This window comes from Xiphophorus hellerii, chromosome 9 (assembly GCF_003331165.1).
Source record: "Xiphophorus hellerii strain 12219 chromosome 9, Xiphophorus_hellerii-4.1, whole genome shotgun sequence".
NCBI classification, from domain to species: domain Eukaryota; kingdom Metazoa; phylum Chordata; class Actinopteri; order Cyprinodontiformes; family Poeciliidae; genus Xiphophorus; species Xiphophorus hellerii.
Genome location: NC_045680.1, coordinates 26,665,227 through 26,687,272, shown reverse-complemented (window position 1 = coordinate 26,687,272; position 22,046 = coordinate 26,665,227). Strand labels below are relative to the sequence as shown.

At 38.3% G+C, this 22,046-nt stretch overlaps 2 protein-coding genes across 2 annotated transcripts; one reads left to right on the top strand and one right to left on the bottom strand.

Moving 5' to 3' along the window:
* Positions 1–9,222: 9,222 nt before the first annotated feature.
* Positions 9,223–16,832, top strand: LOC116725404 (glomulin-like). The gene is made up of 18 exons (XM_032571433.1): positions 9,223–9,406; positions 10,276–10,401; positions 11,198–11,308; positions 12,201–12,309; positions 12,581–12,830; positions 13,085–13,175; positions 13,259–13,425; positions 13,515–13,568; positions 13,673–13,703; positions 13,788–13,877; positions 14,382–14,423; positions 14,526–14,599; positions 14,749–14,833; positions 15,280–15,386; positions 16,036–16,099; positions 16,172–16,307; positions 16,382–16,476; positions 16,555–16,832. Exons 1-18 carry the CDS (start codon positions 9,365–9,367, stop codon positions 16,648–16,650), a joined length of 1,770 nt encoding a protein of 589 aa, XP_032427324.1. The 5' UTR covers positions 9,223–9,364; the 3' UTR covers positions 16,651–16,832.
* Positions 16,663–21,490, bottom strand: c9h1orf146 (chromosome 9 C1orf146 homolog). The gene is made up of 5 exons (XM_032571434.1): positions 21,389–21,490; positions 21,108–21,201; positions 20,072–20,243; positions 17,035–17,113; positions 16,663–16,949 (listed from the first exon to the last, which is right to left on the bottom strand). The coding sequence occupies exons 1-5, from the start codon at positions 21,452–21,454 to the stop codon at positions 16,842–16,844; spliced, it is 519 nt and encodes a 172-aa protein (XP_032427325.1). The 5' UTR covers positions 21,455–21,490; the 3' UTR covers positions 16,663–16,841.
* Between the last annotated feature and the right edge of the window lie 556 nt (positions 21,491–22,046).

The window sequence follows — 22,046 nt, the reverse complement described above, 5'->3', positions numbered from 1 at the left end:
TTTAACACCTTTAGTTTTGAGGATTTTCCACTCATAGTTAATAAAAACATGACATTTAAAATTAGAATATTACATCAGACACATAAAGCAACTATTTTTAAAATCAGAAATATGAGCTTAATAGAAAGTATATTTAATACTTATAAGAAGTATTAAATATACTTAAAAGAATTTATTTTCAAGTTAGTTTTAATCTGACAAACGAAACGCGTTAGAACGTAATGTATTGAATATGGCGACATGTAGATAATTGAATTAAATTGCAGAAATTAAACAGGCTTTGGATGAAAATCTAATTTAGAAAGATACATTCTTCTGATTAAATATACTTTTTTTTTCAAAGGACAGCCTGCATATTGGCTTCTCTTTGACGCATTATTCCTTCAATAAGAAGTGATTCAGAGAAAACCGCACTAGAAGGAGTTCAAGCTGAAAGGGGAAATGTCTTCTTTATGTACCGTTTATGTAACATTTCATTTGACTTTCTAAACAAACCTACATTTCCCACACTTTTGTTCCACTTCTGACTTACAATAGGGCCGTGACCAAATCTTGATTTTAAAATGAGCCCATGTTAAAAACAGAACAATACTAGACTATACTAGAGTCGGGACAAAAACCACGAGTCAGTACGGTGTAGTCAAAATGTGGTTTATGAAGGAACATGGGTTAAGATGCTGGGAAGTTTAATGCCGCTGTCAAAATAACACAAAAAACCTCTTTCTGCCTCATATTATCTATGCAAAATGGACTAGAGATTTGTACTTTCGGCACTGTGAGATATAACCCAGTGAAAGAGTCCTAACCAGGTCTGATTGTAGCTATGAATCTTTCTAAAAAATTCATAAGATCCATTTCACAAATGACCAAGCCAAGCATGTGCCTGTATCTAAACAGCAGAGAGAGAGAGAGAGAGAGAGATCTATAAGAGGAGCCCACAGCTGGGGGAGACGCTACAAAACGGCAAAGATTTATTCTCAGCCATGATCAAATATTTATGCTGAGGCATTCAAGTAAAGTTGCTTTTTGTGTTCTGATTTAATGACTGATTTGAGCAGAGGCAGTGCTGGGAGGCACAGATGTTGGCTCCGCTGAAGCCTGCTCTAATGCCCATCCAGGGGTCGGTGTGGTCATGTGTCAAACTGCAGGAGGATCAAAGCGCTGAGGAGTGGACGGTAAGTACTTCCGATCCACAGAACCGCGTGTCTGAACTGGACCACGGCTGCTGGGCAAGAAGAAGAAGCAGAAGAGGAAGTGAGATTACAGGACGGGTTCTAAAACATCTCCTGCTTGTAAATGATCGTCTTCTGTTGCAGCGTGCGTGAGATCACAAATATAAAACATAGAACAAACTATAAAACAACATGATCGAGATTGCCTTCAATTATTAATATTGTGAACAAATGAAACTCAAGTTATTACAGCTTTGTAGTTTAAAAGGACAACCCCTTCAGCCGATTTCATGTCCAACAGTAAACAACATGACTGAGGCTGCTGCTAGAAGAGCAAGAGAGACGAGAGAGGAACCCAAAAAACACGAAAAGGAGCTGACATCAAGGATGTGTTTAATGACAGCAAGAAAAAACGAATAACGAGTTACATTTAAAAAATAGCAATCAACAATATGATGCGTGAAAATAAGACCAAAAATAAGACTTTTGAGAAAGTGTGTATTCTGAATGATGACAAAAAAATGAAATACGGCTACTACTTTTATTATTATTACTAATACTACTTCAACTACTTCAAATAATAATGAAATAAAATTTTAACACAATAACAATATTCCCATTACTACTACTGATAATAACATAAATAACAATAATAATAGCAATAATGATAAATTAATATAACAATTACACTATTCCTAGTACTACTGATAATAATAATAATAATAATAATAATAATACTCGTAATTAAATATTATTAAAATAATAATAATAACAACAACACTATTCTATACAACTAAATATAATAATGCATTTTTTGTAACTGAATAAAAATATTACTTCTACCACTAATAACATTACTACTAGAAATACTAGTAATAACAATGATGATGATAATAATAATTCATATTTTAAATAAAAATACAAATTTCTATTACTATTAATAGTAATAATAATAAAAAAATAAATTGTTAACATATTAACAACACTTGTTCTACTACTACTACTAATAATAATAATAATATTCAGTATTTCCACAGAAAATGTTAGACTCAGTCATCATGAACCATCTGGTTCTGTAGCAGCAGAGTTCAGGTTCAGTAAGATGAAAGGAGAAGCCCGTAAAGAACCAAGCCAACCCAGTTGCTCTTGTTCTTTATATCAAGTTCCAATAAGTTGCCAATCACTCCATTAGAGACAGGCCAGTCAACAACGGGCCTGCGTCTCACTGGATTGATCCAGAATGACAAAGTCAGAGTCAAAGGAAATGGATCCTGGCAGTGCAGTGACTCCCCCTATTCTCCTTCTGGCTTCCTCTGAAACTTTAATGAGCTCCAGTTGAATCTGATCTGGCCTCCTTTACTCTGGATTCCACCTTCACTCTAAACCGCCTACACACACACACATGCACCCCCCCCACACCCCCGCACACCCACACACCCCCTCTTTCAGCTCACCTAGTCGCATCTAGATAAACACAGAGAAAACGCTGAGTCACCTCTGGAGAGAAAACGGGTTATCAAGTTTACCAAAGAAATATCTACTATCTATTGAGCAAGCAGCAACAGAAGTAAAGGAAGGCTGCAGATCAGAGGGTCTGACAGCAAGCTGTGAGTGGGCAGGAAGTGCCAGGAGACATCCGTGGCAGGTGACATAGAAATCCTAACACTTGAACGAACACTTAAATGGATAAAAGGAGTCTGGGAAAAAAAAAAGAGAAAAGCTAAAAGCCTCCATCAGTTTCAACAAGACATTGGAACCCAAAACACAGTGTGTCAGCATCTTTAAACACCGGCAAGAAACGGGGATGACTAAATCATTTTGACAGCCAGTTCACATGTAACATCTCCGATTCAGCCACCTTGGGGAGTTGCTGGGCAGTTTCCCCTACCCACCTCCCCTCCCGCCCCCCTCATGCTGTCGGGGTGGGAGCCGAGCCCCCGTGTGTTACAGCGGAGTGAGCCGGGACATCGTCTGCTTATTGATCAGATTATGACAGGGCGACAGTCTCTACAGCCTGGAGATACAGCCGGGGAGCAGCAGTTATCTGTGTCTAGCGAGGTGTCTGCTCTCTGCCTATTGATTGGGAACAAGATGACGTTGGGAAGTCAATTCCCGATTTACAACAGGTTCAGCAGGCAAGCGGCGGAGTCTGCTTATAGGGAGCATGGACCTACGGACGCTGCAGCATCCAGCCTTTGTGTCACCTTGGGAGCTTTCAGCTCAAAGTACACCGGCAGATAAAGCAGCTTTGCAGCGTGTTGAAAGAGCTGGGCTACATCACCTCAGCAGCCTTTTGCTAGAGTACAAACAGATGTTCACTAAACACACTCCGGCCGCTCCGGTACGGCCCCTGCCTGCGACTGGTTGCCACGGGGGCAAAGCTTTTACAAAAGGGGGCCGGGGTCAAGATTCTCCCTGGTGAGACCTCCACCTCCATTAGCTCTTAGTTGAATGGGGTACCTGTCCCTGCAGCTTTTACCTCGGCCCTGTTGGCGGGAGAAAGAGAAAAACTTACAGACAAGGACAATCATAATTCCAATCCTGACCTTTAGGGATTGAACTTGTACTGTATGTTGACCAATAATGTAATAACAGTTTTAGCTTTTTAGAACTTTAGAGTTGAATGTGTCTGAACGTCTTTCCAAAGACTGCATGTAATACATTACGGCGTCGTCAGTCACACAGAACAAAATTAGTTTTGTTTGCTAAATTCCAAAATAATGAGAGAGAAAGTTATTACTTTGTTCAGATTCAGAAGTTGATAGTAACCGCTGCGTACAATGGTTTCTTCTGATGAGACCCGTTTGTCAGATTGAAACCCCAAAATGTTTGACCCAAGTCAAACAGCTCAAAGCCAATACTGATGATATGTATGTAAACTTCAGGGACAAAAAAATAATTCTCATTATTCTTGGATTTCAAATAATGTCAGACAGGGACATAGAACAGCTTGATGTTTTTTTAAAATACAGTGTACCTGGTTTCAGACAATTCAGTTCAATTCTAAGCATTAAGTCAAAATCACAAAGACAAATCTGGGTTGTTTGAAAAGAAATAGTCTGCAAATCAAACTCATGTTCCTCAGCGTTCCTCCAGCAGGACCCGTGGGGAGCGGCCCTGACCACGGCAGCTCCTGCTGACCAGGTTCTGGGCTGACAGTCAGCAGAGGTCTCCAGAGGAAACCAGCTGGATAAAGAGTTCACTTAAAACCTCTTGCTTTCTAAGAGGTCACCAAGGAAAAGCTGCGTGGAGAGGGGAAAATGGAGCAGCGCTCTCACAGGACCGCTGCCTGTATACCAGACTGACCCATAAATACTGCAACAGTTTGCTACCAGCAGCAACGATCCGCTCAGTCTTTCTCATCAGTGTGATCTAAGAACAAAAATACAGAGATAAAACCAGACGCTTTATGAATCATATTACTGTATGGAAAACAGTCTACAAGAGAAGAACATCAGAATAACTACGAACATGCCCAGGTCTGGCCGTTCAAGTCAACTCACCTGGAGAGCAGACCACAAAATGCTTCAAGAAGTCTCCAAAACCTTAACATGTCATCTACAGCAGGCTGTTACTGTCATTAAGACAGTGACTGCACCAGTTGAACTTTCATGGGAGGGGTGCAATCAGAAAACCTCTGTTTTCTAAAAAAAAAAAAAGAAGAAAAGAACAGAAGCCCAAACAGAAGTTTACCAGGCAGAACTTAGACACAGACCAGGACTTCTAGAATATTTTTTCTTTGGATGGAAAAATCAAAAACTAAATGATTTGGACATGGGCGTAGGTTTGGGTATGGACGGTCGTGACATGTCACGACCAATATTCAAGGGATATAAAATAGTCCCGACCAATTTTTGCCATATTAATAAAAAAACAAAAACATATGTATTTTTTAACAAAAACAAAATAAATAAACGAAAATCTACATTGATTAGTTTAATATTTAAATATACTACGCAGTGGTAGCATTCATTTTAAAATTCGCTGTTCTGAACTATGACGACCCATGCCGCTATTGGCTCACAGAACGTGGATCTACGTTCTTTGATTAGCTGCAACAGGCGGCGGCCAGCTGGCCACACGCGGAACGGAAGCTTGGTCCATGGTGCTGAAAGTGAACGCGTCTCCTTCTGAGTTTGACATTTATTATGAGTCTCCGAGACCATGTCGCCACCAAAAAAGAAAAGGACGACAGACATTAGAAGTTATTTCGCTACCTCGGCTGTAAGTACAGTGAGTGGACCCATAAGTTAGATATCTATCACGCAACGCATTTGTTGTAAAGTCCGGTGTTTAGGTCAGCACTGAATGTGAGGTAGAATAGGTCTGTTAATTATGTAATATTTTTTCACATAGGGAGGGGGTTATTAAGCCAATGTGGTGCCCCCCCCCCCTGGTCAAAAATGGTCGGTGCGGGGGTGGGGGGTTGTTCAGTAAGTTGTAAGGTCCCACCAAAACTTAGACCAAACCTACGCCCTTGGATTTGGACAGCAGAACAGAGGACATGTTTGACATATACCAAATACAGAATTACAGGAAAATAACCCCATATCAACAATGAAGCATGGAGGTGGATGTGTCATGGTTTGGGAATGAAGGACCTGGTCGGGTCAACATCATAGAATCCAGCATGAACTTATCATTAATCCACAGGAAATCCTCAAGCATCTTAAACTTTCTTCAGACCGTTGTCTGTTAGATGGCTGCAGAACGGTATGAAATGATGTCATAGTGGTTAAACCCAGATGTTAGGGGGCAACGTGTCCTCACTTGATCCACAACCTCGGTCTTTTTGTTCACTGAGTGAAACCACTAAAGCTTCTGTTGTTTGAATAAAATATTTGAACAGATATAAAAAAACAAAACAACTATTTTTAGGGTTGTCCTAATTTTTTATTTGTTATTTTTTACCAATGACTTTATGGTTTTTCAGCAACCTATTTTTAAAATTCATCCATCTAATTATTTCTGTTCCAAAATGAGAATTACGTTGCATAAATCTCCCCTAAAAAAATACACTTTACTTATCTGGGTTCCAGAGTGATATATTTTTCTTTTAGTTTAACTCTCTTATTGTTAGTAAAGTTAATTCAGTTCCTCAGATTTATTTTATATCAGCTTAGTTATAGTCAAATCTAATAATAATAATAATAATAGTAATAGTGAAAAATAATTAGAATTATAATTCTTGCTGTTGAACGTTGTTTGTATTAAAATAACTAATAGTGGCATCAGTAATAAAAACATTATTATATTTTTTCTATAAGAAGATATAATTATGAAAAAACAGTATGTAAAAAATATGAGCATAAGATTTCAAATAAGCAAAAAAAAGAAAAAGAAAATAAAATCCATTACATAGATAAAAAAATAGGCCCTTGCAAGATGAATTACTGAATATTTAAAATAAAAATATTGTCAATAATCATTCATTTTCCACCAGATAATCAGCCCCTCCTGAGTTAGGAAGGGATCAATGCCGTAAGTCTCCCTGTAGATGCATAGCCAAAAATAACTATTGGAATAATACAATTACAAATCTAACATTTGTTGCAATGACAAAAGACCCATTTTGTATCTTTTCCTGCAACCATAAAAAGCTTTTTGTGGCGTGCTCCTCTAATTAAATTAAACTGCATTTGAAAATATTGGCCCATCATTAAGTAATCATTGGGATTTAGTGCAGTTAAAGTAAACGCTTGAGTACATGCTCATGTCAGATGCGGTTTATTTGAGTATTTCCTGCTACCAGGAGCGGTGTCAAAACAAAATCTCATCAGCCAGCAATTAGGAACAACAAAATGCTGGACAAACATGGAGTGAGAGGCAGTGTGTGTTGTATTTGCTCTGTGGCTTTTGTCCGAAGCTTTCATCAAACGGCAATACAGAGAGCAAACCTGAACGGCAGATGTCGGCTAAATCCGACCGTTCAAACACGCTCCTCCACCTATTCATCCCAAATCAGGACTGGAGCTGCTGCTCTGCTGCTGTCATGACGGAGCAGGAAGTCAGTGATTATTCTGCTGCTGCAGGGAGCCTGGAAAGTATTCACAGATTCACATTTTCCAATTTTTGTTACGTTCCAGTCTTATTCCGAATTGTACTAAATGAATCTCTTTCCTCTAAATTCTACACATAAATTCCCCGTTATGACAATGTGGAAAAAAGATTTTGAGTTTTTTTCCCCCAAAATGTATTAAAAATAGAAAACGGCAATAAATTACATTTACATTAGTATTCGCAGCCTTTGCTTTAAAGGGCAGTGTTATGAGAAATTATTAACAACTTAACCAGAGTGTTGCCTTGCTTCTTTCATTCATGTTTGAGAAATCCTTTAATCTCCCGTGGCAACCATTCAGCTGTGCAAAACCAAGTTGTTGTGCTTCTGCCGTACAGAGCAGCCCTCCCCTGCCACTCTTCCACTCAGCTCCTTCAGACTAGTCAGCAGCAATTAGCAAACATCTGGTGGAACTGCTCATCTGCTGAGCTCATTATAAGCTGCTGAGCTTATCAGGGCAAAGTCGGTAAAAACATTAAAGGGTTCATAGAGGAGCCATGTTGTGCTGACTTCCTGAAGGCTGAGTTTCAGAAACAGCAGGAGTTTCTTAAAGAGACAGAGGCATTAAAATATAAAGTCAAAATTCTTTTAAGTCATATTTGATATGTATGGCATTTTTAGATCAGCTGAAACATAGGTGCTTGATTGTGCTATAAACCAACACTAAAGCACATAATACTGCCAATTTAGTAACTTGATGACCCACTTTTGACAGCAATTACACTTCAACCTGATATTAGAGCAACCTGTTGTCTGTCCTCATTCTTTCTTGTCACTGAGCTCATTGAGACTTTCAAAGCAGCAGAAATGTTCCTGGGTCCTTCCCCAGATTTGTGCCTCAAGACAATATGCACTGCAGAAACTGTTTTTCTTGCAATTAGAGTTACAACTGGAAGTCTTTAAAGATACTGTATGTCTCAAAAACAGGTTTGCTCATCCAGTGATTGAAATTCACACCCACTCTACTGGTAAAACAGCTCAATCTCAGTCAGACTGGACTGAGGCCATTTGCCTACATCAGATTTCAAGTCTTGCCCCCTCCAACACCCCTGACTCTTGATTCACAATTGAATTAGACATCTACATAAATATATGTTTTGATCTATGAACCAGTCCATTGTGGCTGTGGGTCACAATGTGTTTCGGGTCATTGTCCTACTGGAAGGTGAACCTTTGCCCAAATCTCAAGTCTACTGCATGTAAACCACAAAGTTTTCAAACAAACCTCTGAGATCTTCACAGAACTGCTGGATTCATACTATGAATAAGTTACTCATACTTCACCTCCACTTACTAATTAAGTTACTTTTGGAGGCAGTTGGATTTTATTTACTGGAATCAGAGTTAAAGAGGTTGAGCACAAATGAACTTAAAACTTTGAACAGCAACGTGCTATTTTCCCTCCACTTCAGAATTAAACGATCTTCTAAGAAGCGCCTGTTTTTTCCTATGGTTTTTATTATTCTTCCTTTTCTTTCATATTTTGTCACAGCTACAAAACCATGTGTAAAAGGTCAAGCATCAATATTTGTCATCAGCCTGGTATGATCTCATTTAACATCGACAGGTTTTGCAAATGAAAAACAGAAGCAGACACATTGTTCATAGAAAGGAACAGAAATACTTATAGATATACTTTTCAGGGCTATATATTTTGCACACCGTCTTAAAATAACATGTAAATGTCAACTAACGTCTATTTCAGTCACAGAATATGAAGGTAAGCATGAAGCGCCACATCACCACCTACACAACAGGAAACTACCTAAGCACTTCTGTGAGTTCACCTTAGAGCAGAATTTGGCAGTTTCCAACATGGTCATTTTGAACATTTATTTTAATGTTTAGAAATATTAGAGGGGCAGTTCCTTGGTTATTAATTTTCCACCACCAAGTGCTAGTCAACTCGATGGTTCAGGTCAGCTCCACGTCTTTCTGTGTCCTGCTTTAATCCTATTAGCTGTGAAGCACAAAGGGAGATAAGAGGTTTATGTTTCGGTTCCTCACACACTGAATCTTTTTCTCTCCCTTGAGACGCCAGGAGAGCTATTTATTTGATCATTTAGAAACCACCACTACATCTGCCGTGGACGTATTGATAACAGGATTGGCTCTGAGGGCGGAGGAAACATTGATGATGAATGAAGATAAAGTGCATGAGATCATCCAGAGATGGGTAAGTCCACCATATTCTCCCACCACAACACAACTGAGCTGAGGTAATCATGCTTCTATCGACAATGCATCGACTTATGTTATCATTGTGAGAAGAGATTTTAAAATAGTAGCTGCTTCATTAAATTAGATACCAAAAGTAACAAAAACTTTGTTTCCATGATTTCTTGGCTCAATCTTATTGACTCACTATAAGAATTATGAAGGTAAAGTCTGTTCTTTTGGCCACATCTACATGTCCTGGATCATGGAAGAAATGTTAAGAGTGGACAAAATACAAAATGCTGTTTTCACATTTGTTTTGAGTGGCTGATTTTAATTCAGTCACACATGACAGAATGGCTGAGTATGAACAGCCTGTTTAAGGGCAGTCACCAACTCAACAGGATTTCAGTCCAAACTGTCGTGGGGAGCACTATGCACCGACCCCAAAGGAAAAAGGTCATGTGGGAGGCCAAAGAAACTTTGGATCGACTGCGCCGTAGAACACTTGAAGAAGGTAGCCTGAGACCCAGAGGACACTGGCGACAGGGTCAAGTGGAGACAGAGGAGCCATGCTGTGGACCTCGTATAAATGGGAACAACGCAAGATGAGCAGCACAATGAATGACAGCATTTTCACTTCTGAAGAAGAGTGAGATTAAGGTGGGTTAGTTATAGTGTAGACAGAAATCCGACTGAGATGATGGATAAAACTCCTATGAAGCTGGATAAAACCCTTCTTCAAAGACAAAATGACCGCAAGGATGTAAAGACCTAGTCATCGCAAAAATGCTAAAAGTACAAATCGGAACAAAACTGTGTGGAAAATACTTTCTCATAAGCACAGCATGTTATGGTGTTAATTATACACGATATCTATTTATTCAGCGCGAGACTCCAGAAGAAGATTTGAAGCCGGAGGACTACCAGCAGTTCAGGGATGTAGGAGCTGCCTGTCTCAGTGGGGGTGACGGCCAACAACTGCTGAAATTCATCCAGGATGAGAAAAACCAGGTGACCTCACTAATACTGTAGGAGGCAGACCGAGGGTCCCAGTACTGTATTCAAACCCTACAGATATGAAGTGATGGCAGATTGACTGTGTTAATCTGTCAAACAGCACTGAAAGTACATCCAGCTATGTTAAACATTAAGATGCAGCAGTTACTTGGCAGTTGTTGACATTTTGACCCAAAGGTGTGGAGGGAAACAAGCAGATATTCAGTTAGATTTCTCGCTCCATTGCTAACACCCATCAGCATGGTGCTCCTTAAGTGCCCTTGGTTTTCCCATCTCACCACACTTCATGCAGTTGTGTGTAGCCTACTGTGAGAAACACTTCTTACCATTATTTCATTTGTAGGCTAACTGTGTTGAAGAGCTGAAATGATTGAATATGTAATGAGAAGCATTCACTTGAGACGTAAGGTGAGGTTTTTGGCAATAAAAAGCAGCAACGTTTATATTTCTTCAAACATTTCTCCAAAGTCAGTCCTTGTTGATTTTTTTAATTGCAGCTGTAAGTTATGGCACTTTTAAGCATGATAGTTATTTAGTAATTTACGAAAGAAACATAAAGGAATCCACAATATGGTTGGACCTACAGTGACTCTAGAAATGATTGATTTTGGGGGCCTAAAAATAGATTTCTAATAAGATTATTTTCTTTAATCTTCCTTCAAGTAGAGATCAGTCCACATAAAATGTTACTGTTAGGGCCAAACTCTACTTATAAAGTGTACTTTCATGCAAAGTACACTTTGTACTACCACTGTAGAAAATAAAGGTGTGCTTTCTCACCCACCCACAGGGAATTGTGAAGTCCATGGGCTGTGGTCTGTTGGCACCTCTTGTAGACGAACTAGTTACTAATAAGAAGAGTCATGACCACTGCCAGGCTGCCTTCACACAACTGATCATGGTGGGTACCAGCAATGCTGCTTCCGTCCACATTTCCTAAAAAGCAGAGAAGGTTTGTGGAAGACAAAGGGAAAGTATTAGTTGGACCCGTCTTTAAAAGGCCACAATTCCATAAGGTCCTCTAAATAATGTCTCCAGAGTCAAAAGTAATGAAATACTTTGGTGTCAGAATAAACCCCTCAAATGAATCTTAGATAGATGAATATTTACATGAAGGTTTTATAATAACCCTAACCCTTACTAAGCTCCAAGCCTTTTACCCTGTATACTGTTTCATTATGGTGAGTTTCAGTCAGCAATTAAAATCCCTGATTTTTCTTTTTAACCTAAAGTTCACGAAGAAGCAAACAGTGGATAGAATCTGCTGCAGATTCTACAGCAGAATTCAGCATGTGTGCTGTCTTTTCATCTTCAGCCTTGTAGTTTTGTCACAGTGTAAAGAAACGCTAATCATTTATTCAGAAAAACATAATATGGAACACATTGACAATCAATTTTTTGTTTAAGGACAAAAAAAAGATGCTAGAGGAAAAGAAGGTTGTTAAAATTTTAAGATGTGGTCAAATGATGTTTAAGACATAAGATTAATGTAGAACCTTTAATACATTCTAAGACCCCATCAGAACTTATTCATCTGACACCAACTTATGATACTGCAGACTGGCTTTTGATAGAAAACATCCTTTGTGGCGTTTTATCTTTACTTTGGCTTCGACACTAAACCTTGGTGCTTGTTTCACCTGAAACTGTCTCAGTGGAGTTAACCAAAAAACACACTGACAATAATTTCCTTTGAACCCCTGTCAGTTAATAACCCCCCCCCCCAACAACAAAATAAGAAATGACCTACCGAGGTTTAATTCAGGACACTTCAGACATGCTCTGCTTTGTAGACGTGCAGCTCCAGAACCCTCCTGGAGAGCTTCCTTGAATTAATTGAAGGCATGGACCCAGGCGCCATTTCTGAAACCATTCTCGTCCTTCTTCCTCACCTTCAAACAGGTATGTAAAGCTACTTTGTTAAAGCCTTTACATGTCACATTCACTATCAACACAGCAGTGAACACACCTCTAAGTCTCTCTAGTATCAAAAGTTCTGTTAAAGTAAAAATCACTAGTTTTTGGAAGCAGGTAAGATTAATCTAAAGCTAAAACATAGACACAAAGTTTCACAAAACTTGGTATTTGGCTCCCCCTACAGTTGATAACCGGAGATCAATGTTGGAGAAAATTCAGTTAAGTTAAATACATAAAAAGTCTTTCATTTTTTAAGTTCTGCTGCAGCTGGATGAGAACCGAGCAGCAGGTGTGGGTTTGGCTCTGTCGGCCCTTCACAAGCAGCTGTCCCGGCTGCCTGTACCTTACACCCAGCAGCAGGAGGAGGCTGATGAGCACGGTTTGTGTTGCTGCTGCGTCGCCCTGGCGACGTTCACCAGGCCTTTTGTAGACGGGGTGAAGAAGAAGGATGAAAACTGTGACCCAACACCAGAAGATGACGAGCTGAAGGCTGAGATTCTTAAGTTGTGCGTTTCTGTTTCAGTGCTTTTCTTGTGCACACACCCAAGTAAAAAAAAACAAAAAAAACTGCATATTTTACTGGAAGAGCCTTGTGTAAACATGGTATGTCTTTATTTCTGGATCTTGTCAGTGATGATTTAATTTTTTTTTTTTTTTTAAGTGCAATTTGGCAGAAAACAGCCACTCTTTTTATCACAGACTTTATTTTTCTGGTTGACGATACCAGAACAGATGACCTGATTGGTGTTTTTGTTTTCAGCTGCATGCTGAGTTTAAAAGAACCTTTGCTTGAAGCTGAACTGAACCGAGACAGAAAATCAACTTTGTGGCTCTTTGCAGTAGAGATAATGGTACTAAATCAAAGAATCGTTTCAAATATTTATCAAGGGATATCTCCTTTCTGCGTGCCCAGATTTCTTTTTGTGCATTGCAGATCATCCTGTCTGCAATCAGAGAGTCTCTTCCAGGCCTTCTGTTCTTCAGTTCTCTGAGGAAATTCACCACGATGGATACTGAGCTGTCCAAGGAGTCGGCCGCATGCTTGGCCTATCTGCTTTTTGTCCAGCTCATAGCCATGGACACATTTCCAGCCGTGTTCAAGTGAGAGTATAGTCAGTTAGCATTGTGATGTGTTTGTTCACCTTTACAATTAATGTGTTATACAACTTGCACTCTTCTGTCCATTTTAGTCCTGTGTTTATTCTTCAGTGCAACATGGAGCACATCAGTCAACTCCTCAGTAGGTATGCTATCAGTAAATTAAAGGTTAACATTTTTTTTGCCTTTAAAACAAAAGAAAGATGTTTGCCTAAAGGTCTGTGTGTTGTGTGTTTTGCGTTTTTGACAGGAAAAAGGAATCGCATTTGCTCAAGGGACTGGTATGAAAAGAAATCACAGAAAATCCCCTGGAAAAAAAGGCATCATGTTGATTTTTTTGTTGTTTTTTAATCATTTTGCCATAGGCACTGTTTGCTAAAAGCTTGGAGAAAGTGGAAGATAATAGCCTTCCAGTAGGTGTACTAGATCTGGAAAGCTTCTATAGCGCACCACAGGTAAGATACACCACAAAGCTGTTTGTGTTGAATGGAGGACCTAAGTCAGTGTTGTCCAGAGTCGGTCCTTAAGGGCCGGCAGCGGCCATATTTTAGTTCTCTTTCTGGTTGACCAGACCTGGATCAAATGACAGCTCATTAGGAGACCTAAGAAGAACATTGACATGCTGAGAAGGTTGTTACTACCACCAGGAAGAGAACTAACATGCAGGATGCCGGCCCTTGAGGACCAACTTTGGGCATCACTGACCTAAGGGCAGAGAAGTGTGACGGGTCAGCAGAGACTTTAATAAAAGTTACGGCAGCTGGAAGACACAGATCATGGAGTGAAGAAATGGGCGGATGATGGCGTGACATGTATTTTAATGACTTGATTCTATGAACAAACTTATTCATGTGTCATTTCGATTTAATTTCTTATTTAATGGAGAACAGATTTACTTACATGACTATTACTAAAAAACGAGGTTCAATAATCTAAATCTGCTGCTCTGAAATTCACAGAACCTGCGACAAGTTCTCACCGACTGTCCAATTCAACATTTGGTAAGTACATAATCACTTGTGATAACAGAACAAATTTCAGATCAATGTGAAGAGCAATGTTTAGGTGATTTTTTTTTTAATAATAATTTAATGTTTCTCCAGAGAGAATCGGGACTGAAGGTGTTCCAACTTTTCATAAACAAACTGGATGCTGAAGCAAAGCATAAATTCTTCAGGTGAGAATTTAAGTGAAATGTCTTTTTGCATTTGTAGATTAATAACTGTAGATTTTATACTTGATTAATACCTCAGACTGCTATTTTTTCCCCAATGTCTTATGTTTATTCTACACAAACACCATTTCTCATCGATCCCTCCTTTGCAGATGCATGTTAAAAACGAGCCACCATGCAGGTGTTGAAGGTTACATAGTGAACAACATCAGGAGTCAAATTCAATCGCCTATACAGGTGAGAATCAGGTAGCTTCTTGTCACTTACTAAAGTTATATCTCAGAACATACAGTATATTCACAAGACAAGCTATGTAGAGAATTAACACATTACTAACCCAAAACTGACCTGAAGTAACCCCAGATTATAACTGTGACCCTCACATGATGGGTCAGTTCATTCTGCGTTCTTCTGATTCTGAAAGCATTTACCAACCCAGCTTCATCTGGTGGTCATTTAGTGATTATTAACCTAAAATTAGTATGAGGTGACAAAAAAAGATATTTCTGGGGTTCATATAGAACAATACAGTCCAAGTAAGAAAAAATGTATTCAAATTCTTTTTGTATTTTGAACACAGACATGTATAAAGACCTAATCTGACCAAGATCTTTATGGCTGATGTTAGCTTTGATCTGATAACTCTGCATGAATGAGACGGATCTGTCACAACTCTCCTGCAGGGTGAAGCCAATAAGTGGTTCTTGGGAACGGAGCTTCTGCCACTGCTTGAGTTGGTGCTCAGTTTACCACAAGCTGCAGAGACGGATTTACTCACCAACATGGACAAGTGAGTCATATTTCCAAACACAATTCAGTGACTTAACTCACTGAAACCCTTTGGCCAAAATATTCCAGCAATTAAGGCTAAGCTGTCGATGCACTGTTATTCATCCTAGCCTTTGCAATATGTCTGAAAGTAGAATCGGAATCAGTATCAAATCCATACTTTAATTTTAGATTCCGTCTTGAAGTTTTATTTCATTTTTGTACTGTAGTTTCTCAACTCTACCTCTCAAATTATGATTTTTTTGGAAATGTTTTTTTAAGAAAAAATGCACAAAAATGTATTCTGTTCTTCTATTGTTTTTGCTTGTCCTATTAGTTTTTTTCATAAAGTATTTTGTAGACACCAATAAACAAAATAATCCAAAGGAGAAAAAAAAAAACAAAAAAAACACCTAAACTTCAGAAACTTGAGGATATAGCAAACGAAAATAGTAAAAAGTATCAGTATTGCTATAAGTGATCCTGCTGATAGCAATACTGATACTTTTTACTATGGGCTATTGAGCATCATAGTTATATTAATATCCAATATTGATATTGGCTCAAATTAAATCAGTGCATCCCTACTGACAGCCAAAAGAAAGCCTATAGATTCAACTAAACAATCATCAAAGGTTTTGTTACTTCAGATGTTCTGTCTGTTCATTCAGAATAATGGAGAGTCTGAATCTTCTGCGCTATCTGCTTACGAGAGACAAAGAACTGAAGAGCGACGTAAGTCAGTTTAATTTACCAAATTTCTTCTGCTGGTCAGTCTAAAAAGCTGCTGACTTTTGTCACCTTTAGGCTGATGTGTGGGAAGAACTGTGCAGGATTAAAGATGCATACCTAAAAATGCTGAGAGTGTGTATCAGCATGTCGAGAGCATATTACTCTGCCGAGATGAAAGCGCTGAAGGAGGAACAAAAGCTAAAAGCGAAAGGTACAAATGAACTGCTGATCTGTGAAACAGTTTAACTTCATATTTTATTTCTGTTCATGCTGTTTGTCCTGCAGAAGTCAAAGAGCAAGCTCGGTCTACCAGACTGTTAAAAACCATAACAGTAAAGCATGACAAAGTCTCCCATATGTCTCCAGAAGTCCAGTATCAGGTAAAGATTTTTCTCTTTCTAATTGATGACTATTTTGGAGAAAGCTCAGCAAACACTGATGGTTCTCTTGTCTCTTAGGTGCTGCAGAGTGCTTTGGTGACATTTGACTTAATGGAAAGCCTTGTAGTCCGAATAGATGAGATCACAGAGGAAAAGCAGGGGAAACCACACTGAGACAGCACTGGGAACTTTTTATGTGTTTTATTTCTGTTTGTTTGGCGGATAAAATAAAGAATGCAGTGCTGTAAAGTGATCATTTTATCGTTGCTGAAATTATTTTCAAAAGTACAGTTTGTGTCATCAGCAGGGACTGTGTATGAACTTGTGTCATGCTAAATAAAGCAAACTGGATCACCTGCTGGGCTTTATAAAATGTCTCTGAGCATTTCCCACACAGGACTGGTCTCGATGATGTGAGCCCGGGCCAGAGACATGCGCTCTCGGATTTTATCAGCATGCGGCTTACTGGTGGCCTGCAGACAATTAGGTTTGTCTTTATTTTAAATGCAGGGAGTGAACAGCAGCAGTAATCACTTGTTTTCCCGAATAACAAGTTACCTTGGCAATTGTCAACATTCCTTTGGCTATTTGTGCACCATTTCGTACAGGAAGGATCTTCAGATTGCTGCCAATAAATCTGAAAATGTAAAGAAAAGGTTATGTTAACGTTGATCTGGAATTATAAGAAGGGGGAAGTTGATGAGTTGAGGTACAAATTGTAATCTTTACCATCACACTAACAGGACCATTAGAGTCACTAATGGGGCAATTATAACACACGATTCACTGCCATCTATTCAGGTCGTCCTTACCCACAGTTGGGTAGTAACTAGCTACCTTTAACCACATTTACTTGAGTAACGTTTTTGAAAAAAAAAAAGTTACTTTTACGATGCTGTACTTTTTACTTTTATTTGAGTAATTTTATTATGAAGTATTTCTACTCTTACTTGAGCAACATTTCTGGATTCTTAACCCACTGAATGAAAAACAAACACGTTTTAACCAAACATTTACCAGACACAGAAACACACCTGCAGGTTTTGGTAACGTTTCATTTGGGGTTTTTTATTGAAAGAAACTGATTTGATTCTTTTGCCTGATTTTTAAAATTTTTTGTTAGTTATATGAACTACTATATATGAAATTAAATTAAATTATTAAAGGACATTATTTTTGTCCTTTAAATACCAACATTTCCACCTAGCTTTATATTTTGGTATGCCTGATTATGTAATTTCTAAATATTAAATGACTGATAATTTGATCAGTTATTCAGTTATTTTTACCAAATACTATTTTTTACTCTTATTTAAGTAATTTATTGGATGGCTTCTTTCTACTTTTACTTGAGTAAAAATATGTTGAAATAGTGCCACTCTAACCTGAGTACAGTTTTTGGGTACTCTGCCCACCTCTGTTGTTGCCTGATTATCCAAGGGATGAAAAGTGAAACATCTTTAGAAACAAGAAAACAAGTCAAGTGGACTTCTATTTTAAGGAATGATATTATCCATCATGAGAATCTGATGTACATCTACCTCATCAAAAAAAAAAATCTTTGAATTTCAGAACCTTAAGTCTTGCCTGCTTTTAAAAGTGGCTAATAAGCTAAGGTTTTATGATGTGGATATGACACACATCCTGCTCACACAAATCAGTCATTTATATTATAACATAATACAAAGTGACATTTAGAGCCTTGTTGTCAAATTACTTTGTTCAGTTTCCATTAAAGTAACAGTGAGATTACAGCAGTTAAGGGAATCCAAGAAGCTTAAAATACTGGCAGAGAAGAGAGTTTAGCTCATGTAATGTTATATTAGAAGAGTGCTGTTTCCTTAATAAGTAACAGATCAACCAGGTCACAGCGGATAAACGTCCCTGTCTCTTTGTCTGATGTTCGACTCATAATTTTCTTTTTTTTCTCAGATTGACACAAACTCAGCGGGCAGACGTTCAATCTGTTCTGCCACAGCGTCTTCAAGATAAAATGTATTTCCACATTCAGGGAATGTGGTGATACAAGTCATGTACTGTGAATTCAGGCAAAGTAAGTAATTTGATCAACGTCATGGGGGAGGAGGTATGGGTCGGTTTCTAAGCTAGCTATTCCTAACATTTGTAAATACCGCCGTCTATGAGCCCCAACCAGGTGTGTTACGTTCACAGACGCTTCAGCTCGACTCGAACAAGTAGAAGGCACGAATAAACTGACGAAAACAACTTTGGAAAACAATTTCAGTCGCTCTGTTCAAGACTCCCGTTCCTCACTTCTGACGTCCATCATGGCGCCTCGAATGATTAAATGACGTAGTTGCAAAGGGTCAATAGTATGCTGACAACATGCTAGCTAATGTTGAAACAGCAAGACAAATGTGAGTAACAATGGCAACCAGTGGGCGTTTAATGGCAGGTCTGGCTGCAATCAAGTTACTAAGACTATATTAATATTATTATTATAATATCAATATTAATAATAATATCAGTTTCCCTTTTTTAAATTTCCATTTGGGATTAATGCAGTATTTTTGAATTTGAATATTATTATTACTGCATAATAATAATAAGAAATAATTGCTATTATTAATAATATTATTATAAACAAGTTTCAATATTCTTCCATTATTCATCCATTATCTAACACACACAAAATCTTTTTGGACTGTGGGAGGAAGCCAGAGTACCCGTGGAGAACCCAGGCATGCACAGGGAGAACATGCTAACTCCATGCAGGAAGAACCTGGGCCGGGATTCAAACCCAGGCCTTGCTTGCTGCAAGGCAACACTGTGCAGCCCTGATGTTTTATTTTTGATATTTTACTCATGAAATTTATTTTCTATTCACTTTAGGAGAATTTAGAGAGACCAATTAACCCAACAGTCATAATTTCAGACTGTTGCGGAAGCCGGAGCACCCGGAGAGAATCTACAAGCAGAACATTTTTATTTTGTCGATGCTTAGCTTTAAAATTCCAACAGCTGCTAAACTAGTCAGATATAACTTTGGGGAAGTTATCTCTTCCACTGAGCAAACTTTCCCATCCAGGTCAGTTTTTACATTGGGACAACGGAAACCGTTTTGTGATGTTTAGTTTGTCAAATCAATGGTTTTGACTTCAGAGAAAACTTTTTCTTTCTCTTAATAAACTTTCCCGTCCGGGTCAGTTTTTTCCTTTGGATCAATTTTCCTACTGTTTTCAAAGACTTTGGTCTCATCTCGAGCACCGTTTCTTCAGCCTTTGCTTGTCAAATCATTCACTTTGACTTGGGAGAAAACTTTCTCTTTCTCTTAATAAACTTTCCCGTCCGGGTCCGTTTTTTCTTTGTGAGATGTGGGGAAAAAAGACAGAGATAAAACCAACATAAGTAAAATAACTTATTTCACAAGGCCTATGAGGGAAAAAATTGAGTTATTTCAACACTATACCAGGGGCTGATGGCAGGCAGGAAAACACCCACCATGTATATTAAAGAAAAATGGGAAAAGGAACTGAAGGAACATAAGTGAGGAAGAATGGTTTAAAATCTGTAAAACACAGCGCACAGCCACCTAACCGTGTATGAAGAGATGGAAAGCAGTGGCACTACATACCTGTGCTGAATCACAGTCAAAACCTGCAGTTCTTTTTCCCCATTAAAGGGAGAATAGAGAAGTAGAAAGCAGTTCCTGTGGACCTGCACAAATTTTTCAATGCGTTCAGTTAATCCTGATTCCTCCAGAGGCTCTGGGAGGTCCTGAGGATCAACCAGCAGGAAGGCGGTACCTAGGAATTAAAGCAATATGTGTTATTACAGGTGGTTATTCATTAAATGCTTGTGTTTTAAAAGACCCAGCAGATCTCTATTTACATTAAGCACACTTTGACTCCAATATGTAGATAAGCCTGAACATTTTTGTATCCATAGCAGATTTAGATTGAAAATAATTTTCATTTAAGCAAGAAATTTGCTACTGATAAATGAGAATGACATCTCTGAAAACATAATGAAACAATGTATAAGAAGAGGCATTTATGGGGGAAAAAAACAAACATTTTATATAATAATAGATAATCAATTAATACCTAATACTTAAAATAATTTTGGGCATATGTGCACATTGCAGATACTATAGTTTAAGCAACTCCTTCCAACAATTCTATCCCTTAAATGTCTGGTGTTTTACAGTCTTCATCATGCCATTTATTCACTAATATTCTCTAGAACCCAATTGGGCCCTTTAGGGAACAGTTGCATTTAACCTGGAATTTAAATAGCACACAGCTGGACTCAATCTGCTAATTAGGTCATTAGGTCAACTAATTGGCTGAACTGGGTTTTATTCATGAGTATTAGAGTAAAGGGGGTAAAATAGTACCAAAATCAGCTTTCCTTTTGGTTGCAAAAAATTACAAATGTGGAAAAATATGCATCAGTTTGCTTTATGTTCAACAACAAAATGAAATATAAGTATTTCGCAGTAACATAAATTGTAAACAATAAAAAAAGGTGTAGGAAAGGAATGTATCTGTGACTTGAATGTTTTATCTAAAGTCATTACGAAGGCACATTCGTTCCAACCAAAGCGAAACAGGACTTAGGGTTCATAATTATATTTAGACGAGATGGAAAACCGATTATTAGCTTACCTGAAAGAGGGAAAATGAAGGCCCCAGTTTCCACGCTGTCAGAAAACCTTATTCTGTGCTGCTGTGCGCTGAGCGTCCTGCAGCTGTCATGGTTCTATCGAAACATTTTCAGAAAATAATAATTGAGACTACGGTACTTAACTTACTGAACACTTTGCCCACGAGCGCTGACATTTCACAGCAGGTGCTAGCTTAGGTTAGCTACAGAGCTTGTTATTCCAATAATTTACACTTATATTTTTGTCAAAAAGAAAGAAAAGCTGTTAAATAATTCTCATTACCTGGAGGGATGAGCTAATTATTATTGTCGTTCTCCATTGAGCGATAGTTTCACTGGGCGAAGCCATTTCTGATAAAGATGGACTTAATGACCCAGTTCAGAAAATTACGTCGACAAAACTGCTCTGTATGGCAAGTCGAGTAAACATTTAATCCAAAACCACGTCTATATCTACTATAGAGGCCATGAATATAATTTCTTCTCGCGAAAATGAGCAAAACTTATTTAAACATATCAACAAGAATCTACTAGTACAAATTATGTTTATCATGTCAAATCCCTAAAGTATTTAGGACATTTTTACATTTAGTTGGACTGTAAAATCAGTTTTCCTTGTAATAATTAACTTTTATATATCAGTCTTCCAATCCAGAATCAACATTTCAACTACTACTAGGACAACTGATGTCACATTCCCTATTCAAGTGTAATCCTGTAATTCCCATTCCTTTACAGCTGCATTCATCCACAGGAACACTGCAGATTGCTGAGTCAGAATTATTGAGAGATCTAATTTATGATTTTTAAAAACCCACTGATAACGAAATCTGGTTTTTGCGCTTGTTTTGTAGTGTTAGCACCAAACCGCTAGATGCCGCTAGCGTTATGTAAAACCTTGGATGACTTCTTTTTGCCTATTTTGTCAACCCTGCTTGAGT